This window comes from Mastigoproctus giganteus, chromosome 7 (genome assembly GCF_048544385.1).
Source record: "Mastigoproctus giganteus isolate SK-2022 chromosome 7, ASM4854438v1, whole genome shotgun sequence".
Lineage (NCBI taxonomy): Eukaryota > Metazoa > Arthropoda > Arachnida > Uropygi > Thelyphonidae > Mastigoproctus > Mastigoproctus giganteus.
This window is the reverse complement of record NC_143581.1, coordinates 62,180,105-62,206,892: the sequence shown is the minus strand read 5'-3', so window position 1 is coordinate 62,206,892 and position 26,788 is coordinate 62,180,105. Positions and strand designations below refer to the sequence as shown.

At 37.0% G+C, this 26,788-nt stretch overlaps 1 protein-coding gene across 3 annotated transcripts in view; it reads left to right on the top strand.

Annotated features, from left to right (window-relative positions):
• Positions 1–26,788, top strand: part of LOC150082956 (RNA-binding protein 39-like) — a 411,944-nt gene that overhangs the window by 138,677 nt on the left and 246,479 nt on the right. For all 3 annotated transcript variants that reach the window (XM_090376936.1, XM_090376937.1, XM_090376935.1), the window contains exons 5-6: positions 13,309–13,380; positions 22,517–22,543. In XM_090376936.1, coding sequence (XP_090233062.1) covers positions 13,309–13,380; positions 22,517–22,543 — 99 coding nt within the window. The remainder of the gene's footprint in view (positions 1–13,308; positions 13,381–22,516; positions 22,544–26,788) is intronic.

Below are 26,788 nucleotides of genomic sequence, written 5' to 3'. Positions count from 1 at the left end.
TATCAAATATTGTTGATATAAAAAGTGGAGGAGCATATTACTGCATTTCCTGATTATATTTGTACATCAGCGACAACTTATGTTAGTAAACAGAAAGGAAAAACACTATGAAGCAGTTAGCAATTCATGTGTTTTTTTTTTTTTTTTTTTCCAATTTTATTTAGTAAATCATACTCCCAGCTTAGAGAAAAGTTACAGGACAGAAATATTTTAAATTTTTGAAGGAAAATAAAAATTATTCAAAAATTACTAATTTTCAAAATGTATGCATTATTATGTGTGGGGGGAGGGGGATTGATTCTGATAATAACAGTGATTACCAAAATAAATGAAATTATTTGTCTTCATAAAATGTCCTTAAGGTTGTCACAGACATTCTCTCAGATTTGCCAGACAAGCTGCACTTGCTACCTTGGGAGTCTAAAATGCTGATGAAACTGATATTCGGGTGACACTCAAGTCAAGGGGACCCAATTTCGATGAAGTCCGGACGGTCTGTGACAGCCAAATCTTCTGCTTACACCCTCACGATGGTGGGACTGTTAGTAATCCTGTGTATAACCTCCATGCACAAGTACATGGTGGGTGATGACCCAGGTGTGAACCAACGTAAGCAGGGGTTGAGGTGTTGGTGCCCACGCCACATGGAGGAATGCCGCCCCTCTATGTTACCAGGCAGTACTAGGTGGTAGATGACTCAAATCAACTGGTGAAATACCACCACTTTGCTTATTGGAGGCTTGAAGTGGTGGAACCCATGTTTAGTCTCTAGAGCTAAGTTCCGGTCAACCCTTCCCTATCTCTTCCATCATGCAGTATAATTGATGATTTTTGAGGTTATGATGAACGTTGTGGCGAGATCCAATATTCCTTACATTTCGAGGGGACAGCTCTAAAACGGTGTTCGCAGGCCGGCCGCTAGTTAGTACACCGGACCGAACCTATAGGTAACTCTCTAGGAGGCTTCCAGATCAGCTAATGTATAATCTTGCTACCTCTACTCTGCCAGATAGTGACTGGAGGGAGTCCAAGTAGTGTGTATGTGGGGAGCATTATCGAGGCCACGTTATGTCAAGGATCTGGGTATGTTCTTACCCTATGTATGCCATATCCAAAAATTTCATTACTTCATACAGCATGTCCCACCCACTTTTTCTTACTATTGAATACACTATGAATTGTCAAACTAATAGAGAAAACTCTGTGAAAAGATTTAAACCTCCCAAGCACTTCCTAATTCATTTCACAAATATACGTGGTCTCAATTCTAATCTCAACAATGTCCATTTCCACTTGCAGTCTGCCAAACCCCACGTACTTTTTCTGACAGAATCTCAGTTATCAGTTGATTCAACTACTGCTCATCTCAGATGCCCAAATTATTCTCTGTATGATTCCTTTCGCCTCAAAGGTGGTACTTGTGCATATGTCCGTTCTGATATTCCCTGTCAGAGACTTGGCAATTTGGAATCTCCTCTCTTTGATCTTCTCTCTTTGATCCTTAAAATCTCTCTACCTCATTGTGTTAAATTTATCTGTTGTCTCTACCGTTCTCCCAATTCCACTAATCACTTGGAGCTCTTTGACTTCCTCTCTTTGCAACTTGACTTTCTCCAGTCCAACTTTCCTAACAGTGAGGTAATTTTCCTTGGTGATTTTAATATTCACAACTCCAGCTGGCTTCCGTTTTCTAGTCACACCGACCCATCTGTTCGAGATGCTCAGGCTTTTGCAATTACTAATGACCTTGCGCAGATTGTTCATTTACCTACAAGAATGCCGGATAATCCTAATCATACAGCCAATACGCTTTATCTTTTTCTCACAAACAACCATTCTAAGTACACGGTTGAAGTGAGAGGTCCTTTAGGCACTTCAGATCACAACTTGGTGATTGTCTCTTCTCCAATGGAACCTTTATCTCATGGCTATTCCCAACCTCGTGTTGTTTGGCATTACAAGAATGCAAAATGGGATGACCTGCAAGACTTCTTTTCTTCTTTTCCTTGGTCAGATTACTGTTTCAAAACTTCTGATGTCAACGTTTGCTCAGATCGTGTCAGTGAAATTATTCTTGCAGGAATGGAATCCTTTATCCCACACTCCCCTTTAAAATCTCGTCCTTTATCTAAACCTTGGTTTTCCAATAAATGTGCTAAGGCTGTTCAAGAGAAGAATGTTGCATATCGTAATTGGCTTGTTTCTAATTCTCCAGTTTCATTTTCTGCCTACACCAAAGCTCACAACAATTGTAAAGCAGTTATTAATCAGTCCAAACTAGAGTTTGAACAGGCTAAGAGTAGAAAACTTGCTTCTTGGCCTAATGGTAGCCGAGCATTCTGGTCCTTTGCCAAAGCTATTGGCCGCAACTCTTGCCCATCTCTGCTCCCACCTCTGTCCAAACCAGATGGTTCTGTTGTCACTTCAGCCAAGGATGAATCTGACCTGCTAGCACCCCATTTTTCTTCCAACTCATGTATTAATGATCTTGGTAAAACACCTCCCATCATTCCCAACACACTCCATTCAATGCCTCCTGTGGTCTTCGTCAAAAGGATGTCAGAAGGATTTTGATGAATCTTGATGCTAAGAAAGCTCCAGGTCTCGATGGTATTTCTCCACTTGTTCTCAAAACCTGTGCTTCTGAACTTACTCCTATTCTTTGCCGCCTTTTTTCACTTATTCCAAAGGTGTTTTTCCTTCTGCTTGGAAATATGTTCATATCCAGCCAGTTCCTAAAAAGGGTGACAAATCCCTCCCATCTAATTATCGTCCCATTGCAATTACTTCTACTCTTTCTAAAGTAATGGAGAAATCAATTAACTGCCAACTCTTAAACTACCTAGAAACCTTCCGTCTGATCAACGATCGCCAGTGTGGATTCCGCAGTGTCGATCCACTGGTGATATTCTGGCTTATGTTACCCATTTATGGACTAATTCAATGGAAAGGTTCGCTTGACATCTCAAAGGCTTTCGATCATGTTTGGCATAAACGTCTTCTAAACAAGCTTGCATCTTATGGTTTGCCAACTGTTTTTAGTAATTGGTTATCCAGTTTTCTCTGTGATCGCTCACTGAGGGTGATGGTAGATGGCTCTCTGTCTTCTAACTTCTCCACTAATGCCAGTGTCCCCTAAGGTTAAGTTCTTTCCCCCACTCTTTTCGTCTTGTATATTAATGACCTTCTTCCATTGACTGGAAATCCTGTCCATAGTTTTGCCAATGATAGCACATTGCATTCCACTTTCCATTTTGAGAAACCTTGTCCTGCTCAAACAGCTTTAATTTCTCGAAAATCTGCTACCAATTCCTTAAATGCCGATCTTCAGGTAATTCTCCAGTGGAGCAAAGACAACTTAGTTGATTTCGACCCTTCTAAAACTCAGTCTTGTCTTTTATCTCACAAAAAGGATTCTTCTGCTCCTATCCTTATCTTTAGTGACATTCTAATTTCTAGGAAAGATATATCTCTTTTGGGATTACCCTGACTTCTAATCTCTCTTGGCACAAGCACATTACAAATATTGCTTCCTCTGCATCTAAAAAACTTGGTTTTCTCTTTCACTCTTGGCGTTACTTTTCTTCCAAACAGCTGCTCACTCTGTATAAATCGCAAATCCGCCCTGCCATGGAATATTTTTCCCACATCTGGGGTGGTGCCCCCAAAACCTCTCTTTTCCATTCCATTCTTCTCGATTCCATTCAGAAGAGAGCAGTTAGGCTAATTAATGATTCATCTTTAACGAAGTCTCTCCACTCACTGTCTCATAGACGTACTGTTTCTGCTGCATGCTTCTTCTGCAGATACTTCCATGGGCACTGTTCTTCTGAATTGGCTTCTATGATTCCTGCTCTCTCTTTCAAAACAGTCCGAACACGTGCCACCACCAGCCAACATCCATTTACTATCCCACTTCAAACTCACAGAACCAACTTTTTATCTTCCTTGTTTATTCATTCAACTGCTGTTTTCTGGAACAACTTTCCTTCATACCTATTTCCTGAAAATTACAGTCTACAGAAGAAGAAGTCCAAGTCCAATGTCAACAAATATCTTCTTTCGTCTTCTCAACCTCCAACCCAAGCACGGTACTAAGTACTATAGGTTCTAATACCTCTCGTGTTTGGGGTTTACATAAAAAAAATAATAATAAAAAATAAAATGTGTTTATTTTCTCCTATGAACTGCTTTTTATAACATGAAAAGGAATAAAACAGGTTTTTATTCTTGATCAACATATATCTCTTCCTGACTATGAGATCAATTAAAAAAATATTAGAATAAGAATAAGTCAAGAATAAGTTAGGCTAGAAAAATCCAGGGGTGGAAACTTCAAACCTTTCTTAGCCTTTGCACAACATCCACAACTTGTGGAAACTCTCTTCCCCAAAACATATCACTAAGAACCTTTCTTGCCGCATTTAGTCTTGTCTATAGAGACTAAACTAAATTAAATTTTAGTATGGTTTGTAACTTAAAAAAAAAAAAAAAAAACTGCCCAACCTTATCCATACATAAAAAATAAAAGCCAAAAAAGCACTCAAGCAATTGTGAACTGTTGCCCTGAAAACAAACAGCTGTGAATCTATCATAAAATGCATATTTCATTTATATCAACAGCTGCATGTGAAAAGAAAAGGAACAGCACAACCTTTCAAATAGTTCTGAGCCTTACTAGTCTGTTATTCCACAGATCTGAAAAGTTCACAAGTGAAATCTCTCAGTGCGTGCACAAACTCTCATTCCTAAAACTGGCAACTCTGAAACATCCTAGCCTTGCACAGATTACCACATTTAATGTAATTTGAGTTATTCATTATGTGTGTGTGTGTGTGTGTGTGCGCGTACACATGCACTTTGTTTCTCAAGTGAACCCAGGAAAATGTCTCTTTAGCTTTTGGTAAATATAGTGCATTCTTCTGTAAGTGAAGTTTCATATGTCATCTTATATTGTTTATATTATTGAAAGTTATAACTCTGAAGGCTTTGAAAATCAAGCTTCCCTATTCTCATGATCACTTTGGTATTTTAATTTTTTTCCTTACACACATGCCATCTTCTGTTATGTTTGTTTCTTTCATCCTCAATTAATTTTACGCCTGGTTTTGGCAGTTTTAAATTTGACACACGCGACTGGGGTGCACAGGAGAATTAGTAATTTTTAATGTTTTCTAGTTTACTTAGCTTTCTTCTCTTTATTTTAAAATTTTCTGTGAAATTATGAAACTCAGATATTCAGATTTATAGAAGTTTCTGAACATATTTCTTATGTTGTTTGGCAATGGGGTCCTCCACATTTTACAGAAACTGTTTCCTGCCACTTAGTAAATCATGATTCATCCACTACATTGGTTTCTATGGTGGAACCTCCTCTCAAGAAAAAAAATAAAAATACCCTTTTCCATTGGATATGAAGAAACTCTTTGAAGAATTCAATAACCTGGAAGGCTTCCAATTTACACCTAATTTCTGAAAGTAGGTTGGTCAGTCTACATCTGAAGATGAAAACAAATACAAAACAGTGAAATTTGTGAGGAATGGGACAACAAAATTAAAACCTTCTCAGTGAAATGAAACAAGTAGTGTATCCCTTGAAACTGCAGAATTTGCTGGTGATGATGAACTGCTCCTACCAGTTGATTATTCATGATATCATAATACTAAGTTTTTTTATATTATTAAATGTAATTGATGTATGAGGTGCAGGAAACTATGTCAAACATGTTTATGTGAATTTTTAGAGTTTAAAGCATTTAGCTACCCACTGAAGATATACATGTCCTGCCACTTCTGGATGCATTGCTGTAAGTCTTTTATCTGTAAGCCAGTTGGGTTCTTCTGTTGGATGGCTGGAATGTCATTAAACCTTCTTCCTCTCAGCTTCATTTTGAGGTTGGTGAAGAGAAAAAAATCATGTGGGACAAGGTTCGGTGAATATAATTTTTTTTTTTGGGGGGTGGGGGACAGAAGAAATCAATGAATAGAGAATGTAGTGTGTGTTAAAGAGCATGTGGTGGAGAAAGTATCCACTACATTCAAACAGCTAGTGAAGTATTTTCTCTTGACTTTTTCTCTCACTTGAATTAGAACCTTTTTATAATAGACCCAGTTTTCTATCTGGCTATTTTGAACAAAAATTTAAAAAAAAAAAAAAAGTTTTTGGATTTGAACAAATCTGTAATGCTTTGCTTGAATGGAATGGGATGAGTGATGTTGAATTTTATTTTGGGTACATCTGTTTCATCTGCAATGAAAACAGTGCAGTTGCTAAAAGTTAAAAGTCCATTTTTAACATTTTCAGTTCGTCATACAATAAAAAAAAAATGGTGAACCTTTTTGGTCATTAGTCAACAGTCCTGAAATAAATTTTGCTTATATTCAACATGTACCATAGTTGTTTTCCAAAATTACCTAGCATGATCCAAAGGAAATTCCCAGTTCATCAGAAATTTCTCAGTTGGTTAATTATCAGAATGAATTTTTTCAAATTCACACTTTAGCAACCATTTTTCATCACTGCTTAAAGTTGTAGATTGACCTGAATTTTGGTCATCTTCAACAGATCTCAGCCACTTTGGAAATGTGTCATCCATTGAAAAATGACAGCCTATACTTAAGCAAGAATCACCAAATGCATTTTTAATATTTGGAGGATTTCCACACTATTCTTGCAACAAAATTTGATACACATATGTTTTATTGCTTCTGTATCTATTACAATTATGACCTTAGCTATCTGAATTTCACCATGCACTGCTCATTATTGGTGTGGTAAAGTAGGAAGGATTTGAATCTGTCACGTATTGACCCCTCCTCTAATTATATATTATCATGGTCCTCTACCACTACCACTTTTTTTTGTAATAAATAAAGTCTGAAGAAGTTTTGATCAGACCTTGTATGGAGAATTTATTTACTAATGTACTATTTTTAGCATACTGCCTATTTTATTTGTATTTATAACAAAGCCATTTAGTGTTATTGCATATTGTGGCTGAATGTTTTAGCAATCAACTGTATGATTAAATGACGAAACTGACAGTTTAAACAGGAGCAGCTCCTCCATAGGCACTGAAGCACCCCCAGCTATTTAAATCTAGCTATACAGTGAATGTAGTTATATGAAATTTTGTACAGAACAATACAACGCAATGAATATTTTTATTAAGGACCTGCATATGGTATGCACATCCTCTATTTCCAATAATCATTTCGATAATAAATGAATCAAAAAAAGAAATCATTTCCAACTTTGAAGTTTAATAACCGTAGGCCTCACTGTGCGCCAGGCAGTGACACATTTTTCATTCCAGTGAATATCTGATTGTTGGTTGCCATTGGCAACTTGCCAATATACATTTTTTATAGATGAAACAAATCAGTCACTGTAAAGCGCACGGTGCAGGTTTCATCATTGACCATGATGGGTGTGTAGCCACATGTCGGTGTTCTTTTGTTATTTGCCCGAATTCCCATTAAGTAACTAAATAATATCAGTGTTAAGTCAATATTCAACATTCAACAGTGTAATTATGTGATTACAGCTTAATTGCAAATTGAGCTTGAACTTGGTAAGTTGAAGTTATATTATGAGGTGATGCGTAAGTAAAACATTATTTCTACGTCACATGATTTTATGAAATTTGATTCGATCACGGCCTCCATGCTTCCCCATGAAGTAAATCATGACAGTAAATAAACTTCAGCAACTTAGTTTTTCACAATTATCTTCCCAAGAAAAAAATGCGATTGAAAAAGAAGGCTGGCCCACACCAAAGATTCAAATTTCTCAGCGGGAAATAAGTAATAATAAGAAATATATTCGCAGTTTTAAAACTGAATGGTACCAAAGGAAAGGTTGGTTTTGTGGTTGTGAAATTAAAAATGCATTGTTTTGTTTTCCGTGTTTACTGTTTGGAGGTGACTTAACGTGGACAAAAAGTGGCTTTACAAACATAAACAGAATGAAAGAAAAAACTCTAAAACATGAGAGTTCAAAGAAACACATTGATAATGTGATTTCACTATCACTTTTAGGAAGCATAAATATTAAAGAACAGCTTAGTTGAGGCCTACAGACTTCCGATCTGTAGAAAAGTTACCAAGAATTGTGTGGTATTTTTTGTGGACAGTTTGAAATTCCTTTACGTGGACTTGATGAAAAAGACGATTCTAAAAATCCAGAGGTATTCAGAGGATTAAATAAATTTCACCTGTACATTAGATTCCAATTTGAAGAACCATTTAGAAAGTAATGCAGCATTTAAAGGCATTTCAAAAACTATTCAGAATGATATTCTTGACTGTTTGCTGCAAATATGCTGGCATGAAATAAAAAGAGAAATTAAAGAAGCTTCATTCGTAGCTGTCATGGCTGATGACACAACAGATGTTTCAGAACATATACAAATGGGAATTGTTCCAAGATATGAACTGAATGGAGACATTTTTGAGCGTTTTTGGGGTTTTTTTCACTCCGGAAAACCAAACGGCAGAATATCAAAGTGCATTCTAGATCGGTTAGACATAATCCTTGAAGGAAATACTCAAAAAAACTGGTTGCTCAGACATTTGATGGTGCAAGTGTGATGAAAGGCAAGAAAGGGGAAGTTCAGACTAAAATAAAAGAAGTGTACAAAAATGCACATTCTATTCACTGCTATGCACACCAACTGAATCTGATGATGAGAAATGCAGCAAGTAGTACCCGAGGTTCAAGAATATTCTTTTTGAACCTCATGTCAATACCAGCATTTTTCTCGAGATCACCACAGCATCTCTCTGTTCTCAGAAAGCATATGGACAGCTGTGTTGCCTGACCTTCTCCTACAAAATGGAACTTCAATAAACACACCGTGAACAGCATTTATGAAAATTTTGAATCTTTAAAAAAGTGCATGGAGGATCTACAAGTGACAGCAAATGCAGATAAGACGATTTCAGAAGCAACTGGAATTTTGCGCATCTTGAGTAATGAAAAATTCGAGTTCTGTTTAGAACTTTTCCATCAGATAATGCCTCACGTAGAAGTTATTTATAATCAAATGCAATCTCGAGAAGTTGAGGCAGTTAAAATACTCTGGCGTGGGAAATTTAAGGACCTGTAGCTTCTCATAGGAGTGGCCTGGATATGGGGAAAAGCATACCAAAGGAACCTTGTGAGGTATAGAAATGATGAAGGAAACAACAACGGAAACAAAACGGTACAGAAGGACTTTATTCAAAAGTGGCAGCATAGCACTGGATGCCATGATACAGATGCATCACTGCCAAAGATGGAACAAAGGAAAGAGGTGGTCCTCAGTAGGAGATATGGCCACCCTTAATGTTGATGCAGGCTTTGCACCGCCTGTCGATACTTGGAACAATGTTGTTGATAAGTTCTTGCGGTAACATTGTGCATTCTTCTGTCAGCGGCATCTTCAGCAGGTGAGCATTTTCTGGTGGGTGTGGACGTGCCACTAGGTGTCTCCCTAGAGCATCCCATATGTGTTTGATGGGATTTAGATCGGAAGAATGGGCACGCCAATCCATACAAACAATGTCCTCACTTTCCAAAAGCATATCACATCTGCAATGTGATGAGGTTTGGCGATGTTATTCATATTTTTTTTTTTTTTTTTTTTGTTAGTTGTTGGCACATCAGCTTCTGTGGCCATAATGCACCTCACAAAGTTTTTGTATTTTACTGTGATCCAAGCCCGAGGCGGGATTCGAATCCGCGACCTTTGGGTTGCCAGGTAGGCACTTTACCCATCTGGCTAGCCCGGTCGGCGTTATTATCCATAAACACGAACTCGGGGCCAATAGCACCTCGGAACAAACGCACATGAGGAAGGATTACCTCAGTACAGTAGCATGTACCGGTTACAGTACCACCTTGCAGTATCTGGAGTTGTGCACGTCCATCCAAGATAACACCTTCCCAGATGAGAACACTTCGACTGCCATATTGATCCCTTTCAGTGATGTTTGTGGGGTGATATTGTGTGCCAACCTCTCGCCAGATTAGCTGACATCCAGAATTGCTGCTGAGAATCTACGCTCATCAGTAAAGACTACCTTAAGTAAAGATTTTGTAGTTGTAATCTTTAGAAATAGTGTTGGTCCTTGAGTTTTCACACCATACATGAATATATAGGAAACTTTAAGAATGCCATTCTAAAAATTAGTAATTCAACGCACTGTGAAAATCCTTCAAAAACATTCATGACTGAAGCGAAGGAAGTATGCAACTATATAAGTGTGGACATAGGTGAGAGATATTATTTTAGAAAGCAATTAATTGCTGCTAAATTATTTAACAAGAAGAACTTTGTTGTTTTTCATATGAAAATGCCCATGGAAGAGGTACAGGAGACCACTGAGGCATATCCCATGATTGAAAGAGAAAAACGTCTTACCAAATTACAAGTTTTCTATAGCAGACATGATATACACAATTATTGCAAATTAACTGACTTGTTGGAAATTTATTTCAGAAAATAATCTAGCTGAAGTTCTTGGTGAACTTACAAAACTCATAAAAGTTCTTTTGACCATTCCGATGACTGCTTCAGAGCCCGAACGCTGCCATTCGACATTAAAAAGAATAAAAACATTTTTAAGGAGCACTATGAATCAGGAAAGGCTAAATGCTCAAGCAGTGCTTTCAATAGAGAAAAGCTTGGTCAACAGTGCACCAAACTTGAATGAAAAAGTTATTAATCTATTTTTAACAAATAAAAACTGAAGAATGGATTTTGTTTTTAAATAAAAGTTCAAGTCTGTTAATAGTAAATGTCTAGTTAATGTTTTGTAGTAATTTTAACTTGCTTATTATTATTACATGTCTTATAACCAAGGAAATTTAATGTAACTTTAAGACGCAGCACTCCCAAACATCAATCTCAAGCCGCCACTGAGTTTAAATATGTATCCTTTTATACTCTTTTGCAAGGACTGTCTGGAGTATAAACAACTCAGACCTCTCCATAAGCTCATCCAGTGCAGTGATTGTGTCTGTTTGAAATGATCAAGAAGTATTTCATCCATCTATTATATGGTTTGCAGTGCTGTATTCTAGTTTTGACAAAAAAAAAAAAGTTTTATTCAACTACTTATGAAATGCTCGTCAGGTAACTTTAGTTTTCATGTTATCCATATGAAAGCTGGATATAATTGGTTGGGCTATTATTCTCTGTTACCTTCCTTCAACCAATATGATTTATTCCATAATGGGATGGTGTTGATAGTGTGGCATCCATGCTAAGGGTCTGCTGTATTGTATCTCTTTTGAAAGCTGTGTCACTCCTTGGAAAGGTACAGAAAACAAAGAACTCACAGTTTAGCCTCAGAGCCATTATGTGACTTTAAAAATACTAGTTATCACACCAGATTCTATAATCACCATGGCAAATGGATTTATAATACTCTTTGCAAACTTGACTTTTGAGGAAGAATGGCAAAAATTTAAAAGAACTTTAGTAGAAACTTCAAAAGAGATGAGGAGTAGAAGGTTTGTCAAAACAGGAAATTCAGAATATGGTGGACCCAGAAAACTATGAGCAGTATTTAGAGAAAAGAAAATATACAAAGTTTTTTGACAAATAAAACTAATAAATACTTATTGGAATATAAAGAAAAGTGTAAGAGGTTAAAATATGTATGAAAGTGGCTATTTTTCTTTAAAACAGCAATATGTTGAATACCAAATGGATATTATTTTACATTTTCATTCTTTATCTATTTATTATAAATTGATTACCTTTGAAACTGAGAATAATTTCCAATCTATTCAGAATCAGTCCAAATCTTTCAATCTGCCTCCATAATAGATTGTAAAAGATGTAATATGTACTGTCTGAGTTAGAGGTATCCTTAGCCTTGGAATTATTATTTTTTTTAAATAATTTTTTTTTGATAACTTAACATTTTGACTTGCAGAACAAAGCTCAAAATATTAGACTGATTACAGTTTGGACATTCTGAAGTGTTTCTGTAGACACGTGTATTCTAAAGATGTTCTGCTGCCAGTGATCGATGGGTTGTCTTGCTCTGTTTAGACAGTATTTCTTGTGTTATCCTGTAAGAGAAACAACTGCTCTCCATCAGTTTAGGTGCTTTTTTATTTATTTGTTAATAGCCTTACCCAAATGCACTTTCGTGTTAGCATAATGTGAATCATCCCCCCCTTCACCATTTAAAGTGCTGCGAGTTTTTTCTTAGATTGAACAATAAAGAATTATTTTTTTTTATAGCTTCAGAAGAGCCTTTATACTTCCAGATGCTGGATTGCTACTTAGTTTCTGGATTATAATGATGATATATCATTTATTTGCCATATGTGATGATTGAGGATTAAAAAAAATTCAGGTGTAGTTCCACCTATATCATATTACGAATTGTCAACAAATTTAAAGTCATGTTTGTTTTTGCTTGTCTGTAAGGTCTTGGAACTCATCTGACATAACATGGGACATGTTTAATGCAAAGAAAATAGTTAATTTTTGCCACTAATTCTTTCAGCAATAGTCATTTGCTTACTTTTACACTTATTCTGCTCTTACTGCATTTGCATATGTTGCAGCAGTGCTTAATCATCTTCTTCAGTTCTGGTCCTCTATAAATTTACTTTTAAAATGTTTCCACCACTTAAATATTTCTAATATTTGAAAGTATTAATTCCATAGGCTTCTTGAATCATTTTCTGAGTCTCCTGACAAGTTTTCTCAAGTTTAATACAAAACTATGCCAAAGTTATTTGTTGAATAACGGCAGAAGCTTCTGTCTTGGCCACAATAGCAATTAGTACTTCACAAAATAATTAATTGCTCAACAATGAAACAAGACATGGTGAAAATTATATGCATACCAACTAAAGAATGATTAATCTGTCATACTGAACCGTTGGCAAATCAATCATAACTATAGCAACAGAAATATTGTAGCAGCCCATGTATTTTTCAATCTATCCATGTTTATTATGTGCTGTATTAAATGCTGGGGCATTAAACAGGTAAATCTATTTTAAATTGATTAAAATCAATTACAGACAGTTATCTTGTACAATCACAAGAAAGAAAGGTCTGGATTCAAGCTCAGATGCTACCATAAAAATTTTATTATCCATTGTGCATTATGGTACCAGAAAAACTCTAGCTCTCTTTAATTCAATATGTATACAATCAGAATGACTATATATTAACTTTTCTTTTTCCCTGGGTGTATTAAAAATTAACTGAAATATATTGATTTATGAAGTAGGAAATGTATAATATCATTACTGCATTTTTTGATTGCATAATGCAAACAATTTCTTTTCAGGTCCAGAAGCCGGGATCGTAGACGATACAGTCGAGAAAGAAAACGATCACGGTCACCAAGGCGAGATAGATGGTATGTAATTTCATTTAAAACAAAGTTTGAGAATCTCTTTTTAAATTTAATCATATACACACACACACAGTGTATTCAATAACAGCAAGCATGTCTTATATTGAGTTAATGATAAATTTATAAAATCTTTAGAAAACAAAACAGCTATGCTAGTAATTTATCCTTTTTGAGTACCAAAATTGTATGGGAGTTAGCATGATGGTGAAAGATTGTAAAATCCCATTAAAATAGGTTTTTAATTAAAAAGTACTTTCTTATATGTAGTTTGTAAAGGTTTATTTCCATTCTAACTTCTTCCCCACCTCCCCCAGATGCTATAACTTTTTTTGCTTCTTCCCAGGATTTTCTGCTGGCATTATACCAAACAGAATTCTAAGCAGAAAAAAGCATGCAAGTGTAATTTTGGAATTTCATGCACTTAACAGTTTTGTGCATTGGAAAATGGAAGTGGCTTTTAGGTTCATGTTTATATTTTGATTGTGACTTTTTTTTTTTTTTTTTCCCAGCAAATTTAAAGTTTCTGCTTCCACACAATTTTAAATTTTGCACTCTTAATTTTCCACTGAAAAATTAAGTGACTATTAGCATCACATTTATATTTTATGATAGTTACTTTTTTTTTTTTTCAGCAGAATTAATAAAAGTTTCTGCAAATTTCTGCTTACATATGTAATATGTAAACCCCTTCCACATGTAAATTCCTGAGAATAGATGGTCTAATTGTTCAGTTAATCATAAAAAAAAAAAAAAAAAAAAAAAGAAGCAAACTTTCTTATGCAGATTTTCAAGTTTTCACTTCCAATGCAATGAAGATATCATTCCCGGGTTGTATGTTATTGCCCCATTGATGATATCTTCTCTCAATTTAGAAATCAAAGATTAATAAAATAATTTTAAAGTTTTTTAAAAACTAATATAATTGAAGATTTATTTTAATTGAAAAAAATTATTCATTTTCAATTTCTAACTCATTGCCAACATTCTAGAAATATTAGTTAGTAAAGGCCTCCTTCCATGTCAATCACAATTATAAGCACAATTAATGAGCCAAAAAAGATGGCATGAAAAAGTTACAGAGCAATAAAAAGTACTGAAGCCTATAACAGCTACAAATGGATCTGTACTAGTGCCACAGAAAAGGTTAGGCTGGCAAAAGGAAGTTATGAGAAATTGCTGGCAAAGAGAGTAAAGAGTGGGGATAAAGAATTCTTCACATATATCAGTGGTTTTCAACCAGTGTGCTGCAGCGCACTAGGGTGCCACAACAACATTTCAGGGGTGCCATGTAATTTGGGTTTAAGTTACTTAAACTTATATATATATATATTTTTTGAAAATTATATATTTATTTCAGTAAAATAATAAGAGGAGTTTACCTCAATATAGTATGTAGAACACTTCCGTATGATACTCTCCAGAAATTAAAACGGAAAAAACAAAAAAATCGACAACTTACTGGTACATTAAAGTAAAATATAAATAATTAAATAATCAAATTAATGCAATTAAAAATCAAATTAATGCAATTAAAAATCAAATTAACGCAATTAAAAGAATCTAACGAAAATATTCAAAACGATTTTCCTTCCTAGATTCTTTTAATTGCGTTAATTTGATTTTTAATTGTTTTAAATTGATTTTGAATTGTGTTAAATTGATTATTTAATTATTTATATTTTACTTTAATGTACCGGTAAGTTGTCGGTTTTTTCCATTTTAATTTCTGGAGGGCATCATACGGAAGTGTTCTACGTACTATATTAAGGTAAACTCCTCTTATTATTTTACTAATATTATTATCAACGTAGAACATATTGAGTATTACAGCTCTGATTCATACTATCTAATATTTATTTCATTATACAAAGGATATATATACTATAAAGCGTTTAGGGCTGAAGCCTCAAGCTATGAAAAAGTCTAGACTGTGTGTAAGTATAGTGCGAAAGCATCAATAATACACAGCCAAATCTGAATTAACAGAACGTTAGCAAAACGGCATCGTTTTAAGTTATATCTTATATTTGGCAAGGGATGCAAAGAAAAACAGCAAAGAGTTCTTTACTTATGTAAACTCTAGAAGGAAGGAGATGAATCAGATTGGTCCACTTGATATCGATGGTTTAAGTGTTCATAATCCCTCAGGTAGCTAACAAACTAAATCAATATTTTGCATCTACATTCACACGTGAGGAGTTATTCAGGAAGGGGAATGCCATAGATGAAGTAAACACTGGCAGTGAGCTAGATGATCTTGTAATAATTGAGAGTACAGTGGAGGAGAAATTGTTGAAGATAAATAGAAGAAAGGCACCTGGGGTGGATGGGATCTATCCAATTATATTAAAGGAGGCAGCAAAGAAAGTAAGCAATCCTTTAGCCATAATTATGAGAGCTTCCTTGGACTCAGGGGAGGTACCCACAGACTGGAGATGTGCAAATGTAACCCCAATTCACAAAGGAGGATCAAAGGCTGACACAAGTAATTATAGACTTGTGAGTTTAACTTCTGTTCCAGGAAAATTAATGGAAGCACTGGTTAAAGAAGCAATGCAGGATCATCTTGACAAGAATTCAGTTATAGCTCAGACACAGCATGGTTTTGTTAAGGGAAGGTCTTGCCTGACCAATTTGATTGGATACTATGATGTAGTCACAAAAGAATTGGATGCAGGGAATAACTTTGATATTATATATTTGGATCTTAGAAAGGCTTTTGATACTGTTGCACATGGAAGACTGCTGCATAAATTGGAGCAGTGTGGCATTGGTGGCAAATTGTTGCTAGGGATAAAGGGATGGTTGAGTGGCAGAAGACAGGGAGTGGTAATTAATGGACACTGCTCATCGTGGACTAATGTTATTAGTGGAGTCCCTCAGGGTTCAGTGTTGGGTCCATTGTTGTTTTCTGTATTTATAAATATTGATGATGGTATATCAAGCTTAATGTCCAAGTTTGCAGACGATACAAAGGTTGGCAGGGTTGTTAAGGATGCTACTGATGCTATGCTGCTGCTGCAACAGGATCTGGAAAGGTTGAGCAGATGGGCTGAGAGGTGGCAAATGAAGTTTAATATTGAGAAATGTAAAGTACTACATATGGGAAACAGCAACCCCAGAGCAACGTATCAACTCTGTGGTACTACACTGACAGTGGTAGAGAATGAAAAGGACCTGGGGGGTAATTGGGTAGGCAGATATGAAGTCCTCTGAGCAGTGCAGACGGGCTGCAAGAGTAGCTCATGGTGTCTTATCAATGATATACAGGAATTTTTCTAGCAGGGATAGGGAGGTGATTATTCCCTTGTATTAGGCAATAGTCAGGCCGCACCTTGAGTACTGTATACAGGTCTGGAGGCCTCATTTCAAGAAGGATGTAGAGCTGCTGGTACGAGTACAGAGAAGGGCAACAAGGTTAGTGAATGGAACGAAGGGTTGCTCTTACAAAGAAAGGCTTAAGTTTTGCAAATTACAGTGTCTGGAGACTAGCCACCGGCGAGGTGATCTGATAGAGGTGTAGAAAGCCTTGAATGGTTTGAGCATGCTCAATGCTGATGGGATACTGCCTCTTGCTCAGAATAATCACCTGGGAGGGCATAAATTCAAATTGAGGAGAGACAGATGTAGGATAGATGTGCGGAAATTTGCCTTTAGCCAGCGGGTAGTTGATTGGTTGAACAGACTTCCATTCCTTGTTGTGGAAGTTGATAGCCTAAATAAATTTAAGGCTCAGCTGGACAGGTATTTCGAACGAACAGAGGAGTGAAGTGGAAGGGTTTTTTTTTTTTTTTTTTTTTTTGCTGATGCTGCATAAGCTTGCTTTCTTGCATCATATTCCTCTACTAATGCTAATCTCATATTGTGAATACCTTCACGAGTTGCCATGATATTGCACTACTTCGAATAAGTAACGCTTCACCTGAGGAGAAGACTAATGTTACTTATTCTCAGATGGATACCACCACCCAGATGGCACAGTTTCAGGGCTATTTGGCCCTTCTTCTGAGAATAAGTAACATTAGTCTTCTCCTCAGGTGAAGTGTTACTTATTCGAAGTAGTGCAATATCATGGCAACTTGTTGTGAAGGTATTCACAATATGAGATATAATTTAAAACAATGCCGTTTTGCTAACATTCTGTTAATTCAGATTTGGCTATGTATTATTGATGCTTTCGCACTATACTTATACATAGTCTAGACTTTTCCATAGCTTGAGGCTTCAGCCCAAAACGCCTTATAGTCTAAACACATCATACACCATCAGGCATCTCTCATATTGTGGAGTTATACTTCATAACTGTTTTGCCATCACTGCATCACTTGGGTACCTACCCACCGAAGAAGGACCAAATAGCCCTGAAACGGCACCAAGGGGAGCCTAATGATGTCCGGAGTTTCCAAGAATAGGCAACAACAGATGGCACAGTTTCAGGGCTATTTGGCCCTTCTTCTGAGAATAAGTAACATTACTCTTCTCCTCAGGTAAAGCGTTACTTATTCAAAGTAGTGCAATATCATGGCAACTCGTTGTGAAGGTATTCACAATATGAGATATAACTTACAATGATGCAATTTTGCTAACAGTCTTTTAATTCAGATTTGGCTATGTATTATTGATGATTTCGCACTATACTTATACAAAGGATATATTTATTTCATTATAAAAAGGTATACGGTATCCATTGTACCGTACCGTTATTAATTTTGTGGTGATCCGTAATTGATGTTTATTTAATACCTCTATATATAGAATAAAATTAAATAAAAATTATATAAAGAATATAATATAAGTATATATAATTTGTATTATGAATTGTAATTTTGTTTATAATTATATTATTGTAATAACTATCATATAACATATATATATATATACACACACACACACACACACACACAGAGAATCGGATTATTAAAAGGCTGAAAACCACTTGTTAGGTATTTCTTTTGGGCTAGGAGCACTGTGAACTGAGAAAGTTTGGTAACTTCTGACATATAAATGCAAAGAAGAGAAGGGAAAACCAGATCGGACCCTTATGAAATGGAGGTGGGATAGTATTAGATACCCCAGCTGAAGCTGCAGATGAACTCAACAGTTACTTTGCAACGATATTTACAGAAGAAAAACCCTTTGTGTCAATAAGAAATTATGGGAGTGAAGTTGAAAAAAACGTAATTTATGATATTGAAATTTCACATATTTATTTAATAAAAAAACGTTTGAGCCTACATGCCAGTTAGGCTCCTGGGGGTTGATGGTATATACCCTATAAACTTGAGGGAGACAGCAAATGAGTGTATTGAACCATTGAAGCTAATTATGAGAGCTTCACTGGACTCGGGAGTAATTCCGTTGGATTGGAAAAGTGCCAATATATCTCCAGTACATAAGGGCAGTTCTACGAATGAAGCGGAAAATTACCGGCCAGTTAGCGTAACTTCAGTAGTAGCGAAAATCATGGAGACAATGATCAAGGGTGGAATTCAGGATCATTCAGATCATTTTGCCTCGGTCCCACATGAGCGGTTACTTTATAAGCTAGAATACATTGGAATCACGGAAAATCCTTAGCTGGATGGCTTCAGGGAAGGAGGCAGAGGGTTGTGATAAATGGTTATTCCTCAGATTGGTTGATGTAAGAAGTGGGATTCCCCAAGGACCAGTATTAGGACCACTGTTGTTTTGAATTTTCATAAATGACATTGATGAAGTGATAGAGGGCATGATGTCAAAATTAGCAGATGATGTAAAAATTGGTATAGTAGTTAATGATCACCGCCAAGCAGAGCTTCTTCAGAGTTGACCTAGATAGACTTCAGGGATGGTCAGAAAAATAGCAGCTATGCTTTAATCCAGCAAAGTGTGAGGTATTACACCTGGGGGACAGTAACCCCAAAATAACTTATACACTTGGTTGAGTTGAGCTAAAGCCAGTAGTGGAGGAAAGGAATTTGGGTGTTACGATACAGTCAGACATGAAGTTCTCCAAGCATTGTAGACAGGTTGTAAGGAAGGCCCGTGGTGTCCTACCAATGATTTATTGAACAATTGCCAGTAGAGATAAAAGGCGCCTCCGTAGCTAGGTGGGAAGGAGCAGCAGTGCATAGCATACGCTTCTTGATTAAACCGGGGTTCGAGCCCGTCACCACCAAATACGGAGGATGCGGAAAGGTCAGGGAATGACTACCGCATATTCTGGAGCAATATGGCCTTAGTTGCTAATGCTCCTAAATAACAAACAAACAAACAAACCAGTAGAGATAAGGATGTCATTTCCCATTATATAAGGCTATTGTTAGACCACACTTGGAATACTGTGTTCAGGTATGGAGACTGCACCTAAAGAAAGACATTGTGCTTTTTTGAAAGGGTTGGGTAACTCTCCTAGTGAGATCAGCAAAAGAGCATCCATATGAAGAAACACTTCGAATATGTGTGTTGCAGAGCTTGGAAACTAGGCACCTTAAAGGTGACTTGATTGAAATGTTTAATGCTCTGAGAGGCATGAGTAAAATGAATGAGGATGAAATTTTCACGGTTATAAATGATTCTAGAACTATGGGCCATAATTTCAAGTTACTTGGGGAGATGTTCAGAGTGGATTGCAGGAAGTTTTATTTTAGCCAGTGAGTTATAAATTACTGGAATAAGTTACCTATGAGTGGTAAAGGCTGACAATTTGAGGAAATTCAAATGAATAATTACCTACAGGAGGAGGGAAATGCATAGTTTGTCTATTTCCTTTTCTCTTATTATTTATTATTATTTTTTAATTTTCTTATCTTTTTATACATTAAAAAAGTTTTCCTCTTAGTGATATTTATTCGAGCCAGTGGGAGAAAGGGGCATGGCAGTTGACATAGTAAAACTTTACTAAGCTGTGTTTTATACATACAGTAAATGTAAAACGTTAGTAAGTATATTAAATGGGGATTCTAGGACACTTTTACAAATACAAAAAAAACGAATGCTCTAAAAACACTCCCATTTTTTCTTAAAATTGTTCATTTTCATAAAATAATGTGTAAAAATCAAAAAAATTAAATTATTTACATTTTTAATGAAATAGTGTATTTTACGCTCAATTTTTAATTGAAAAACCCCTATTCTAATCATATACACTAATTTTATACATCCTTCTTTGTAGGATCAATCCTCTAATCTACAGTCAGTAACTTTACTGTCACACACACACACACACACAGCGCATTATAGCCAAAGTAGCTTATGCACCAAGAAACCCCCACAACAACAACACACACACACGCGCACACACACACAGCTGATAAAATAGACTTCTCTTACCACCAAGGAACTGTAAACACTCATATGAGGTGCATTCAAAACATTATCTCCCTAAGGTACTTCCCATAGTTATATTTCAATGATTCATGATTTATCATTTCCCTACACATCTCACTTAAATCATACCAATTTTGATCCCAATTTTTTTTTTAAGTTGTGCTGCTGTAACAGAAAGAAGGAAGACACCTGAATGAAATTATGGATTTGCTAAAATTGGAGCATCATTCAGTCATCAAATTTCTCAACAGAGAAGGAAATGGGCCAAAGGCCATTCATGAAAGGATGGTGGCTGTGTATGGCAACAGTGCGCCTTCAGGGTACCAGGTGAAATTCTGGTCAAAACAATTCATGTGGGGTATCTGGCAAGTTGTCCAACAGGAGTTATTCCTCATCTTCAGTTTAGAAAAAACTTTCATCGATCTACTTCAGAAATGAATAAACCAATTTATTTGAAGACATATATGAAACAAACAAAGCAGTTGTATGTGATCACTCTTCATCAGTATCCATGTATAGCTGTGTAGAATTTCTGCCATACAAGGACAATTTGTGTTGTATACTGTTTTTAAGCTAAAGTGGGAGGGGGGCTTTCCGACTGAGAAAAACTTAATTTAAAAAAATTGCGAAATCTTAAATTAGCATTATTGAGGCATATGATGCAAGCTTATATAGCATTAGCCAAAGGGGAAAAAAAAAAAAAAAAACCCTTTCCCATTTCACCCATCCGGTCACTCTAAATGTTTGTCTAGTTCAGCCTTAAATTTATTCTATCAACTTCCACAACAACAGATGGAAGTCTGTTCCAGAAATCAACTGCCCACTGGCTAAAGGCAAACTTCTGCACATCTATTATTCTACAACTATCTTTCCTCAATTTGAATCTGTGCCCCCTCAGGTTATTAATCTGAGCAAGTGGAAGTATCTCATCAGCATTGAGCCTGCTCAAACCATTCAAACCCTTGTACATCTCAATCAGATCACCTCGCAGGTGCCTAGTCTCCAGATGCTGTAACTTGCAGAACTTAAGCCTTTCTTCGTAAGCGCACCCCTTTGCTCCACTCACCAACCTTGTTGTCCTTCTCTGTACTTGTTCTAGCAACTCTATATCCTTCCAAAAATGAGGCCTCCAGACCTATATACAGTACTCAAGGTGTGGCCTGACCATTGCCTTATACAAAGGGATAATCACCTCCTTGTCTCTACTAGCAAAATTCTTGTATATCATTGACAAAACTCCATGACCTGCTCTGGCAGCTTGTCTGCACTGCTCAGAGAACTTCATCTCTGATTACACAATTACTCCAGGTCTTTTTTCATTCTCCACCTCCCTGGTTCAGTGCTGGGGCCCATTGTTGTTTTGTGTATTTATCCACACAGTTGGTACGTTTTTCTTGGGTTACTGCTACCCATATGGAGTACTTTGCATTTGTCAATGTTAAACTTCAGTTGCCACTTCTCAGCCCATCTGTCTAACTTTTCTCGATCCTGTTGCAGTAGCATACTGTCTTTACTCTCATTAACAACTCTGCAAACTTGGACATTAAGCCTAATATACTTTCATCGATATCATTGATAAATATACAAAACAACAATGGGCCCAGCACGAACCCTAGGGGGACTCCGCTAATAACATTAGTCCACGTAGAGCAGTGTCCATTTATTACCACTCTCTGCTGTTAACCACTCAACCATTCTTTTATCCATTGCAGTAACTTGCCCTTAACGTTTACTGCAAAGATTACCTTAAAGATTACTGAAAGATTAGTTATTTCATACAGCTAGTTTTTTATTTTGATGTTACAAATAAACATTCTTTTTTATTATGTAGGAGACGATCCAGATCTCGAAGTCCAATGTGAGTAATATGTATAAAGTAAAGTAAATGTGCATATTTTTTATAATTAGTATTCTACTTTTATCAACTAGCATTGCTTTTTATTTGTTGAATGATTAATGTTCTGCAAAGTGGACTATTAATATTTCACTGCAGTACACCTCTTTGTCCTCATGTTAAGCTAAGTTTTTAAAATATGGATTATATTTTCTGTGTGAATGTTTTTCTTTTCTACTAGCTATTACTTGCTGTTTCTGTGAAACTGTAGGGAAGTGAAAAACCCAGTATGGTTTGGGAACGCATCCAAGATAGTCCCAAGTTAACATATTTTAAAAAGCTATACAGCTATCTGCAAGTTGCAGATAGCTACGGACTTGTTCTTCTTCACAGAAAGAATAATTACTGGCCCAGTGTATTAAGACATATTGAAAAATTATGTGATCTGCAAATTGCCCAGGAACGATTATGATCCAAGCAACAAAATGCTATTCCAACAAGATGGTGCACTCTCCCCCCACTTTCATAAGAATGTAGACGCTGTTTTGATCTCCAATTTTCAGATCAATGGGTATGGTTCACAGGTCCAGTTCTGTGGCCAACTTACTCATCAGACTTTGCACCACTGGATTTGCATTTTGTAGGGTTGCATTAAAACCAGATGTATACTGAGTGGACAGAAATCATGGGATACCTACTTAGTAATAGATAGGCCCACCTTTCACTCAGATAAGGGCAGTCACACAGCGAGGCATTGAATCCACTAGTTCATGAAAGCATTCCATGGGTATTTCCATCCATCCATGCTTGCTGCACCGCTGTCCATAATTCTGTCGCATTCCTGGGTGGACAATCTAAAGCTCAAATGGACCTTTCCATAGCATCCCAGAGATACTCCACAGGGTTCATGTGTGGTGAACAGGGAGGCAATTCCATGGTGGTAAAATCTGCAGAATGCTCTTCGGGTTTTGTTCGAGCTAGAATTCTATAGCAAAAATTCGCATGGTCCTGCTGGAAGTCTATTGCCCTGTGGGTACACAATGATCATAAAGGGATGCAGATGGTCTGCAAGATGGACATGTAAACTGGACCGTTCAGAGATGCATCTAGATGTACCAGAGGTCCCAGTGTGTGACAGTTGAACATGCCCCGACCATCATCCACCTGCCTAAACAGTTGACATGTGCATAGCTTTGTGCAGTTTCTACCAGATATGCACCCTCCTACCCGCTCGAAATAACTGGAAATGGGACTCATTGTACCATTAGGCTTGTCTCCAATCATCCAAGAACCAGTGCCGATGCTCTTTCGCCCATTTGAGGCATAGGGTCTTGTGTCATGGTGTTAGCAATGGAACTCTGTTGGGTTGGCAGCTGCCATAACCTATTGCGACTAATGATCCTCTGATGGTCTTGGTGGAGACATTTCTGGCGCCTCTCTCGTTGAAGTCAGTGGTGATTTGTGCCACTGTCACTTTCTCATTGGCTGAAACAATGCGAGACAGACATCAACCCCCACGTTCATCCACCACCTTTCTTTGTCCACAATGAGCTATTATTCCGGAAATGGTGTATTCCCGATACACTCTTGATGCTGTCGATCAGGGATAGTGCAATTTCTGTACCACTCCACAACAGAGTGACCCATGTGTCGGGCACCCACTATCATCCCTCTTTCAAAGTCAGTTAACTCACAACTGTTATTCATACTGACATCGAATTACTGTCTACGTTAATGTAGTGGGCGCCTCCATAGCCAGGTGGGCAGGAGCAGCAGCGCATAGCACACGCTTCTTGATTAGACTGGGGTTTGAGCCCGTGACCACCAAATACGGAGGATGCGGAAAGATCAGGGAATGACCACCGCATATCCCCGGAGCAATATGGCCTTAGTTGCTAATGCTCCTAAAAACCAAATAACAACAAGTTAATGTAGTGTACCTGTATACCTGCCAAGTGGTGTGTTCATCCACTAGTGAGAGGAGTGACAGCATTGTGTTGCCCAGGAATCAGGTATCCCATGAATTCTGTCTTTTCAGTGTACAAGCCTGCCTTCCCCCCATTGCCAACTGGTGTGAATGACTTGAAGAGAAGGATTACTGCAGCGATTGACACAGTTACACTAGCCATGTTACAGCATGTATGGCAAGAGGCTGATTACTGACTGGGACATGTACTGTATTACTGCTAGAAGTCATATCAAAATGCTGTAATTGTTACTTCCATTGCAACTTTGGGTTTCTCTTATTTTCTCCTGTGCAAACATGAAAAGTTATAAGGCACCAAATTTTTGAAACTACTTTTGACTTACCCTGTGTTTATAAAACTGGAATTGCTATGTAACAACTTTCCTTATGTACTTTAACACCTTTAGCATTAGCATTAGTTGCGGCATATGATGCAAGAAAACAAGCTTATAAAGCATCAGCCTAAAAAAAAAATAAATAAATAAATAAAATTAAAAATTAAAAAAAACCTTCCCATTTCACCCATCCAGTCACTCCAAACATTTGTTTAGTTCAGCCTTAAATTTATTTAAGCTATCCACTTCCACAACAACAGATGGAATTCTGTTCCAGCAATCAACTACCCGCTGGCTAAAGGCAAACTTCTGCACCTCTATTCTACAACTGTCTTTCCTCAGTTTGAACCTATGCCCCCTCAGGTTCTTAATCTGAGCAAGCGGAAGTATCTCATCAGCATTGAGCCTGCTCAAACCATTCAAATGCTTGTACATCTCAGTCAGATCATCTTGCAGGTGCCTAGTCTCCTGATGCTGCAATTTACAGAATTTAAGCCTCTCCTGGTAAGAGAACCCCTTTGTTCCTCTCACCAATCTTGTTGCCCTTCTCTGTACTCATTCTAGTAACTCTACTTCTTAAAATGGGGCCTCCAGACATCTACTCTGTACTTAAGGTGTGGCCTGACCATTGCCTTATATAAAGGTATAATCACCTCCTTGTCTCTGCTAGCAAAATTCCTTTATATCATTAACAAAACTCCATGACCTGCTCTGGCAGTCTGTCTGCACTGCTCAGAGAACTTCATATCTGACTGCACAGTTACCCCCAAGTCTTTTTCATTCTCCACCTCCCTGAATGTAGTACCACACAGTTGTTACGTTACTCTGGGGTTATTGCTACCCATATGCTGTACTTTGCCTTTGTCAGTATTATACTTCAGTTGCCACTTCTCAGCACATCTACCTAACTTTTCTAGATCCTGTTGCAGTAGTGTACTACTTTTACTATCATTAACAATCCTGCCAACCTTTGTATCATTTGCTTACTTCCCTCGCTGCCTCCTTCAACATAACTGGATAGATTTCATCTGCCTCAAGTTCCTTTTTTATGTTTAACTTCAACGATTTCTCCTCCACTTTGTTCTTCATTATTACAAAATCATTTAGCTCCCTGTTAGTTTACAGAATTTCCCATGTCTGAATGGAGATGCAAAATACTCATTTAGTTTTTCAGCTTTCTGAGCAGGATCATCAACAGTCGAACTACCAACATCAAGTGGACCAATCTGATTCATCCCCCTTCCTTCTAGAGTTTACATAAGTAAAGAAGTCCTTGTTGTTTTTTTCTTTGCATCCTTTGCCAAGGATTTCCCGTAATCAGCCTTCACTTCCCTAACCTCCTTTATGACTTGATTACAGACTAGTTTATATCTCCCATAGACTTCTGTGTCACCTGCTAATTTATATGCATCCCACGCATTTTTCTTCTCTGCCAGGAGCCTTATTAGTTCATCTGACATTAATGACTAAATGTAATCCAGCACAGTGCTCTGAGAATTGTGCTGGGAGCTTTCAGGACTTCTCCTGTCCAAAGTCTTTGTATTGAAATGCATGATCCCAATTTACACTTGTGTAGAAAAACACTACTGCCCCACCATGCTGCTAAGATCCAGAGTCTACCATCACACCACAGTTGGGAGTATCTTTATAATACTCGGTGGGAATCCTTCTAAGAGAACAAGCCAAATGAAAATCGACTTGCCTCTCAAGATCAAAGAGCTTGTTCAGAGCTGGAATGTCAGTTTAAATGAAAATTTTTTAAGACACAACTGCACTTGTTCCACTGTCGACATGTATCTATCTCAAGATATACACTTTCTCCAGTTGGGTAAAAATATTATATCTCCCTGCAATGTCAATTTAAATGAAAATTTTTTAAGACACAACTGCACTTGTTCCACTGTCGACATGTATCTATCTCAAGATATACACTTTCTCCAGTTGGGTAAAACTCCCTGCAATATGAGA